This window comes from Elgaria multicarinata, chromosome 2 (genome assembly GCF_023053635.1).
Source record: "Elgaria multicarinata webbii isolate HBS135686 ecotype San Diego chromosome 2, rElgMul1.1.pri, whole genome shotgun sequence".
In the NCBI taxonomy this organism is placed as follows: domain Eukaryota; kingdom Metazoa; phylum Chordata; class Lepidosauria; order Squamata; family Anguidae; genus Elgaria; species Elgaria multicarinata.
The window spans coordinates 124,044,408-124,054,182 of record NC_086172.1 but is presented as its reverse complement, the minus strand read 5'-3'; the positions used below and the strand labels follow the sequence as shown (position 1 = coordinate 124,054,182).

General features: G+C 43.1%; 1 protein-coding gene across 2 annotated transcripts in view; it reads left to right on the top strand.

The window, feature by feature from the left end:
* The window catches only part of ARG2 (arginase 2), a 17,245-nt gene continuing 7,470 nt past the window's right edge, over positions 1 to 9,775 (top strand). Inside the window, exons 1-2 of one of the 2 annotated variants that reach the window (XM_063117544.1) lie at positions 1 to 154; positions 945 to 1,017. In XM_063117544.1, coding sequence (XP_062973614.1) covers positions 35 to 154; positions 945 to 1,017 — 193 coding nt within the window. In that variant the 5' untranslated portion in view covers positions 1 to 34. Of the gene's footprint in view, positions 155 to 944; positions 1,018 to 8,343; positions 9,225 to 9,775 lie in introns of those variants that run through there. The other variant, XM_063117546.1, reaches the window with a different exon arrangement.

Sequence of the window (9,775 nt, the reverse complement as noted above, 5' to 3'; positions counted from 1 at the left end):
AAGCGGTGCCGCCTCGGTCGTCTTCCTCACCGTCATGTCCCTTCGCAGCAGCTTCGCCCGGCTCCTCAAGCAGCGCGCCGGCTCCCCGCTGCAGCTCCAGAAGAGGCCCGCGCACTCGGTGGCCCTCATCGGAGCGCCCTTCTCCCGGGGGCAGGTGAGCGGAGGGCGCACTGCCGCGCGATGGAGGGTTACGGGCCCGAGCCTCTCTCCCGTCCCGTTAGCCAGCAGCCCTTCTGTTTGCGACTGCGTGGGGAGGGGCAGCAGGTTGACCCCCCTCGGAGGGGCTGACAACGGAGGAAGGGGAAGTTCTGTTTCCTCTTCCAAAAAGAGATGCCCCAACGGGGGTGGGGGCGCTAGCACCCCTATGACCCGCGAAGCCCAAGGCTGCCTTTGGGCGACACATACTTCAGCATCGAGCTGTAGGAATCCCCCACGTGGTGGCTCCAGAGCTCGTCTCCCCCTTCCCCCGCAAAAACAACAACAAACTCTGATGCTCTCCAGATGTGTTGGGCTAGAAATCCCAGCATCCCCCACATGGGAGTTGTAGTCCAACATATCAGAAAGGCACCAGGTCTCCCCCCCTTTTTTTTTTTTTGGTTGGAGGAGGATTTCGTAAGTTCAGCGTGGGGGTCCTGTATGCGCGTTGTCTTACTATGATTTTAATTTTTGTGAACCGCCCAGAGAGCTTCGGCTATTGGGCGGTATAGAAATGTAATAAATAAATAAATAATTTCTAAAATGCGAAAAGATGGGCAGAAAAGCCAGGCCGGGGGGTGGGGCAGAGGTGGCCTGAATGGAGGGGAATCAGGCGGCAGCGGAGGCGTCCTCTCGGCAGTGGAAATTTCCCAGCGGCTGCCCGCCTGCCTCAGTGATGTCATCCCCGCGGATGAGGCAACCTCCGCTGCATGTGGTTTCGAATTATCGCTCCCCTTTTTGTCTTGCAGAAAAAGAGAGGGGTGGACCATGGCCCCACCGCCGTCAGGAACGCGGGGCTGGTGGGAAAGCTCTCCCGCATGGGTAAGCACGGCCCGTCAGCACCCGGGTCTCACCGTCCCGTTTTCGGCGATGCTTTTCTCCCCTGCCCGCTCGCGTGGGGTTGATTCGTGCCGTGCAGGAGGAGTGGGCTGTCGCCAGGTGCGGCAGGAGTAGTTCTGAAAAGCTTCCTAGGGGAAAGGGTGTGTGTGGAGAACACCTCATTTTGGAGCCTGATCTGCCTACGAAAGAGGCAAGCTGGGCTTCCTGAGAAGGCTCTCAGCACGGAGACAAAAGAGGCCAGAGGCTGGGCTGTTCTTTTTTCTCCTCTGGAATTTTCCTCTTTGGCCGTATTGCAGAGAAGGAAGGACTTGCATAGCCAGAGGCAATGTCCTTCCCACTGAGGTAATAATAATTTCAGTTCAAAGAAGGATTTATTTTAGCATCTTTTAACTATTTTTGAAAGCAGAAGCATCAAATACTGCCCCCTTTCTGCCTCTCTCCCCCCTCGCCAAGTCACAGTGTTGCAGAAAAAAGGACAAAGAGTCTTGTGACCCCTTAAAAACAAACACGAGCATTAGGTTCAGGGCCGGTGCTACCATAGAGGCCACTCAGGCGGCCGCCTAGAGCGCCAAGCTAAGAGGGGCGCCAGGCACAGTGCAGCACTCACGAGAGTTGGCTGTGAGCCGGCCTGAGGATTCAGCTGGGCCTGGGCGGGTGAGATGGCGCCCTGCGCCCGCCCAGCCGAAGCGAAGCCAGGGACGCTGGGGTGGGGGTGGGGCGGCTCCACATTCGGACTTCTGGAACGCGCCCGGAAGAGAGAAAGAGAGAGAATGTATGGGTGAATGGGGTGCATGGAGTTTTTGAGTGAATGCATGTGTTCATGCATGTGCTTGTTTGGAATGAGTGATGCTGAGTGTGTGTGCGCGCGCGCATGTGAGTTGGGGGGATGATTTGGAGGTGATATTCCTATTAAATAATGCATTTTACACCCATAGACGTTCCTTTCCAATTTGTTTGCTATAATTGGCATGACGTATTTCTTGCACTTTAAAATAAATTTAGCAGTTTCAAGTTTTGTGCTTATTTTTTCCAGGAAATATATGTTCTTAAAAATCAAAGTTGGCATTTTTGGGTGTGTGTGTGTGTGTGTGTGTGAAAGTAGTTCACCTTGCCTAGGGCACAAAATAGTCTGGCACTGGCCCTGATTAGGGTATACGTGTTTATGAACTACCCTCCCTCCATTTTATCGCATACATAGTGCTCTGAGGAAGAAAATCCCACAACCACTTCTCCCTGGAAGTCAAAATACAATACCAACAAAACAATTTGCTGCTGTTCCTTTATACCTAAAATCACCCATGAGGTGGCTGCCTCCCTCTGCTTAATGGTAGGGCCTGCCCTGGAGTTGGGAAACAGGATTTAATCTTACTTTATATTGCAAAAACATCAGGAGTTGTTCCCCTATAATAACTAAAGATTTACTCAATAGAAAAAGATTCTAGCCTAGCTTGATCAGATCTACTTTAAAGTGAAAACCTTCAAATTTCTCTAGATGCTTTTTAACTAATAGATGGGTGGAGAACCTCTTTCAGTCAATAGCTGAATTCAATTTCAAAGAAGTTTTGGAGGCTGCTTTCCAGTGGTGGGCAGGGCCAAAGGTAAAAGGGGTGGGACCAAAATACTAAAAAAAAATATAGTATATTCTAGCTTAAAGCTCTTAGCAGGTCATTGGAATTATGGGGATTTCAGTCCAACACTTCTGGAGGGCACCAGGCTGGGGACAGCTGGGGTATCCATATTGGTGACACCTCAATCCACATCTCTGGATTGAGGCATCATGGCATGGGGGTGAACTGCGGGACCCTGAAGTATAAATGCCACAGGGTCAAGCTGATATCCTCCAGCACCACTTCTGGAAATGGCCATCCATGTATGACTGGAACCATTAAAGGACAGTGCTGCTAATCCCCAATTTAGACAATCTCTCCAGAAGGATGTGATGGTTTATGATACCATCAATATTGAAAGTCACTGAAGGCTCAATCCTCTCAGAGTGCATTCCTATGCATGTTTAGACAGAAAAATATCCCACAACTCCCAGCATGCTTCCCCCCCTTTTTTTTTACATGGCTAGCTGGGGAATGCTGGGGTTTGTAGGACTCCCCCCCCCCATCTAATCATGCATATGAATGCATCCTGAGAGGTTCAGGAGAATCAAAAGGTCACACTCCCGCTCCATCCCTATTTCTCCCATCAAAAGTCATCCCACAGCACAAGCAAGATAGTTTCTATCCCAAAATCAGGCCTAAAACTCTGTCCAGTAACCCAACCCCACTGTACTGAGTGGGTCTTTCTTCAGTGTAAGTGAGTATAGGATTGCATTCTCATAAACAAACCTTTGCATGATATAGGAGCCCTGCTCAGGCATTTGCCTGAGGCATGGGGGCTTAAAGTAGGTAGAGGGACACACACCATGTTCCCAAGCACACTGACTCCACCCTCTCAGTTCAGCCCTTGCTGTGTTGAATTGGCAAGGTCTGAAAGGGAGTTCTACTCTCATTTGCTGGAAAGCAAGTAGAACTCTCTACAATGCGTGGAGTGTGGAGGTGGGGCTCATGCTCTGGGAGACATAAGGGGTGGGGCCAGCATGCACAGCCGTCTTCCCCTCGTGCATTCAGGTGAATGCCTGAATTATTGTAACAAAAAGTGTTACCCTTAACCTAACAGAATACAATAGACCACAAAGAAGTTAAGGAAGAAGATTAAAAATAACGATTTTATAAATTGAATAACAATGTTTAAAAATAATATATACAAAGCATTCTATCACATGTGCAAAAATACAATCAATCCATCAGACAATTCAACAAAGAATGCTCAGTAAAGTTGCTTCCATTGGCCAGACGTGTTTTGACGCAAGGTCTTCTCAATGGCCTGTGAGCAAAGCTGGTTGGAGCCAAGGGCTGTTTTTGTTGTTATTGGGACTGACTTTACAGGTTTCAAATAGAATCAAGTGTCACTTCCCACTGTGAAATTCCAATCATTTGCAGGAAGCCCATACAAAGTCTCTCCAACAACCTCCGCCTTGTGCTAGTATGAAGTGTGTGCTTTGAGGGCACTGTATCCATTCTGTTCTTATATTTTTCAAATATTTATATTTTCAAACTGAGACAAACTGAATCTGTTGTGGGGCCCTCCCCTCTTGGTAGGAAGAAAAAGGTCTGACCATATTAGTTTGGGTTTTTTGTTAAATGGATGAGAATGCAAATGCTAATAGTCCCATAAGTATGACAGCCTAGCATGCAGTTTTATATAGTAGTTTGTGATGGAAGCATTGCATTTGATGTATGCTGTGGGTTTTGATTACCTGGTAAGGTTACCATGTGTTTAGACTTGTCTGTATAAGTATTTTTACTAGCTATTCAGTGCTTCTTGGCTGTCTGATAAGATCGTGGAGCCCAATCCAGCAAAAAATAAGCATTTAAAGTGCCATTTAGCTTAACAGAAAAGTTAAGTGCATATCCGAGTGTCTCCGCTGATAGCATCTGATTACCAGAAAGTTATGTAACTAGCAGCATAGTCATTTTAGCTAAGATTTCTTGAACAAGTCTAGTTCCTTGTCCGTGATTAAACATATGACACTACCTTACACATACTCGACTTGTGGTTCATACAGAGGCTAGCTTTGTGGTACTACATTAGGAATAGAGAAAGATGATTCATTTTTCTGGCATCCCCAAGTTTTCTGAAAACTTTCAGGAAAAAAGCCCTACAATTCCCAGCTTTCCCCTGCCAGCCATGCTGGCTGCTGGGAGTTGTAGAATGTCCTTTCTGTCTAAATATGCGCAGGGTTGCAGCCTAACAGTGAATGGAGGTAGCTGTTGATAAATGACATTCCCATATGATTTCTTGATTGGCTGAACTTTTTGGTGATTAACCTTAAGCCTTTTAACCTGCAATTCTATGCACACTTACCTGGGAGTGAGCCCCATCGAAGTCAGTGGAGCATGCTTCTTGGTAGACATACATACCATTGCACTGTAAAATCCAATCTCTTAATGACAGGGCAGTTCCTATCTCATAATATTTCATGAATGCTAAAGTCTAAATACAGGGCCTATTGAATGGCTCTGGACCATTTGATGCTGCAGCATTACTGAAGCTACTTCAGTACCATTACTGAAGGGTATACCATTACTGAAGGGTATGGATCTGAATCAATCTGGATGGGGGACCATTGGGAGCCCCATGTAAATAAATAAATGTACGAGTAGAACAGAACCATATTAAATTAATCAATTAAAAAAAATTTGGGCAAGGGTTCAGCCATTGTATCAGCGTGTAAAATAAAGGGGAGCAGAACATCCAGACGTGACATGGAAAACAGATTTAACATTTTGAGGTTTTCAAAACACTGCTCTTCATCATGTATATTTTTCCATTCCTTTCATGAGAGAAAGATTGACTAGATTTGCACATAACAATCCGTGGTTAGTTGGGAACCATGTGAGAGTGAGTGAGCAATACCAACCATGGGTTAAAACTGGGTTGTGTCTCCCTCAACAACCCAGAGTTCTGAGTTTATATGTGACAGAGCACAACCCAGGAATGGGATGTTCCTGAGTTGTTTACAAAAGTGGAAATTAAGCGGTGAGCAATTTGGAGGCAGTACTCTTGCTTGCTCCTGTCTGGTCCCATGGATTAAACTGGGTATTTCTTTATGTGATCTCTATCTTTAAGAAATGAAAATGAAAAGAAAGATGGGATTGAAAAAATACCTATGATAAAGAGCAGTGGATCAAAATGTGTTTGGTTACAAAAAAAAAGTTTCATTTTTTAAAAAACTCCGCTGCTGCTTTTAGATGTTTTGCCCTTTCTTTTGCTGTTCACTTCTTTCTGGTATATAAATACAGATTAGATTGAACAGCAATACAATGGACTGGATTCTGGAGTATCAACTGAAAACTCATACTCAGGGGTAGGTTAGAGAAGCACAACGTTAAAGGAAGTGTCAGTGACCTAGGAAGTGTGGTAAGCCATCATGAAATGATGAATGTACTCTCTGTTACAGCTTTGGGTTGTTTTGCAACCCAGGAAAGAGCTTTAAAGTGAGGAGTTACCATCAGCTTCTTACCAGAAACAGAGATTGATTGAGACTAATCTTTTCGGATTAGTTAAACTAGTACAAAGCCTATAGCTACAAGTTCCAAGGGATAGCAATGTTAGTCCGTTGCAGCAAAAATAGCAAAGAGATGCAAAGCCATTTTAAAGATTAAGAGATTGATTTTTGGTACATTTTTCATGGCTAGAGATCACTTCATCAGACACATGAAGTGCTAAGTGCAGCCCAAAGGCCAGATGATACAAGATCACAATAAAAAAAACCAGAAGATCCAATAAAAGTAGATATGATTCACTCCCAACTTTTAATGAATGGGCAAGGCAAGACAAATGCTGTATTGAAACACCTAACAGAGGAACAAATATTTTCTGTAATGAGCAAGCCACACCCAGGTCCTACTGAGTGTAAGAGTCATTGCATCAGACTTGCGAATGAAAATTCAGCACCTTCACTTCCAAGTCATACAGAATGTATAGCATGAGTGCAATGCTCCACTGTCCTTTTTCCATGTTAATTTTACTGTGTGCTTAGAATTAGGCAAAGGCAAAATGCCTAAGTTCGCTTGAAACGCTTGAGCGACCTTACCCATTTTATTTTAACGACTTACTAATTGAGAAACAAATAAAGTTTACCAAATCAATTATATCAATTGTGCCCATCAATTTAAGATCACCCACATGTTGTGTGGAAGTGATTAAATCACAGGGTTATGTAAACGACGGTTCTTTTGTGCAGTCAGTAATTGACTTGTATAAAGAATGAAGTGCTGGCTTATCAGTAGAGAGCTCTGATTTCAAATGATAGCAATAGATAAAATGCTGTCAATGGGAACGTGGAGGATTTTTCCTGGCTTTCAGATTAATGGGTCTTGGAAAATCTACAAACCACAAAGGGGGAGACACTGGAAAAGAGCCTAAAGTAAAGGGGTAAAGAAAAAGTGGACATGGCTGGCTATAAATGGCTTTAGAAATATACTTTCTACTTTTGTTGGCTTCTTACCAGAAGCTTCTGTCCAGCCCATGCCCTCTGAAGGGACAGCTCTGATGACAGACAGTTCTTTGTCACAAGACTTGAGCACTTCAACACTGTAATGTGATTTGTACATGATGACAGAATGTGCTGCCATTGCATCATGTTTAATGTATTAGTGCAGGTTAAAAGATTGCTGACTGATTTTGGAGACACTTATTAAAATGACCTGCAGTTTATTTGGATAATCCTTTTGAGGTTAGGAGAACAGCATGGAGCCAACATATATGTCAGGTTTTGGGGATAAGCCTCCATTACATATTATGTTTACTTAACTGTGTGCAGTGTCTCCATGCTGTTGCTTTTGTACAATTCATCTAATTCTTATGCAACTGACTATAATGTATTGATTATCCCAATACTAAAATTTATTAGCAGCAGGCCTTTGGAGAATAATCTGGCCCTCCATCTATATTAAAGTCTTATAATTTTGTTGTGTATTTTAAACGTTTAGGTTCCCCCCACCCCAATGTATGTTTTAAACTTTGTAAGGCCGCCTTGAGGCCCAGCATTGGGCAAAAGGCAGGATGATGATGATGATGATGATGATGATTTGGAGCTTAGTGCAAGAACATCAGATGTAGTAACTATACTGCAGATAAACAGAAGTGGATCTAGTCAGCTGGGAGCTCCATGTAAGAGCATGTTCTACACATTGGCTTGGATCCAACACCATCATTCCACTGATGGAAGCAGTTTTGTCAATAGAACAGAGAGGGGACGATTCGTCCTCCTTTCCACATGACCTTAAAATCAGCTCCAGAGGACTAGGAAACCCGCTGGAGATTTTCAGGCTGCAGGAATAAGAAAGTCCCATTGTGCTGGTGAAGTTCTGCTAGCACAAAATTGGATCTAACTCAGTATAAATAACCTTTTAAAATTGTTCCTGTTTTCTAGTATAAAGAAATCAGCTGTAACAGGTTACCTGGATTTAAATTCATTTAGAAGGAATTTATGACCAAAATTAGTCACTTTTATTATCATAAATAGTAATTTTTAGACTACTTTCCTCTGATCATAGTGAAGTTTTCTTATGATTAGGCTTCCTGTGAGATCAGGTCTTTTAAAACAGGAGGGGGGAATCAAGGGAGGTGTACTGGTGATATTATTTTCTTGCTGGTCCTGAAAACAATTGCTTCTTAAAATGTGTAGGCACCCACTAAATGGCAGCAGTTTGCAAACAACTGTTTGTGTCTTATTGATATTAGGTGTGTAAATAGCAAAGGCTTATGGTCTGAATCATGATGACTCCTAGGAACTGATGAAAGAGAGGAGTGGAGTTGCAAGTCCCTGACTATTGAGCATCCAGCTAATTGAAACAAGGACAGGGCTTGTTTCAATTAGCTCAAGGAGACTGGGGAGGAACTTGTTCAGCGGGATGCATGAACTATCTGTATTGGTGAAACAGCCATTTGTGGTCAGAATGAACAAATGAAGAAGCCATGCAGGGTGGTTAAGAGTCCAATGTACCAAATGACATTCTAGATGGGCCAGGGGTAATTTCATAAAGTTTGCTGTTTTCCTAAACTCTTTCCCCTGTTAGGATATACCCACAAATTGTCCTCAGCTGCAGAAGACTCATTATGTAACCTTAATAAATCCGAATCGAGGCCTAATTCTAGGCCATTCAACTTCATTGCCATTTTGCAAAGAAAACTTCGAGGGCTTACTATTGAGCCCTCAATTTTTGCAAATCAGACAGAAATAATCTAAGTGAAGTAAAACAATAATCTCAATTTGTTAGTGCAAAAATATTTATGACTTTATTAAAGCTGCATTTAAATGGTAACCTGAAACCCAATTACGTTACTTATTCTGCATTTCAAGGCACAATTTAAATCTGTATCACACGAACTAGTAATTTCCTCTTAGGGTTGCCAGGAGGCCTCTTTTACAGAGGACCGTCCTCTGAAGGGCTGCAACAGGCCCATTCTTTATTTGAAGGTGTTCTCTATTTGAAAGTCTGCCTTGTTCATTTGTTTAAAGATGAAAAACACCCACATAAGAACTCTTGCCCATCAACAGCCTCTGGATAGCCGACTGACCAGACATGGAACCCAAGTCACCAGGTCCACTGTCTTCTGCACTAAACTTAAATGTACAGCATTTCTATTAAATTTAAAATAATTATTTCTAAATTTGCAAGCATACATATAAATGAGCATACACACAATTTATACAAATCTACATCCTCTTTTAGTCATTTTTTGTGATGCATTTCTTCTTCTTTTTGGCAGTGTATAAATTACTATGCTATTTCCACTCAGATGATCTTGCTTTCAAGCTAAGTACACTTTTGAGATGGGCTAGGAGTTCGCAAGCGACCATATTGTCACTCTAAAGGGAGCCTGTAATTACTGTTTGTCTGAAATTCTGACATTTCTGTTGAAAAAGGGTTCTCTTCTTTGAGAGTACAATCCTATACACTCCTGAGTTCAATGAGACCTAGTACCATGTAAGTGTGTATAGAACTGCAGCCTAAGTATAATTGGGAATTGTATTTTTAAATAAAGGAAAGGCCAGACGCACCAATGAGTAACAGTGATTGTTGTAATTTCCTGAATGTTGCTTCCTTTTTTAAATTTTGAAATATATTGTTTCAACACAGGAGAGGGATATCAGTGGCTACTAGTCCAGATGCCTCTAAGC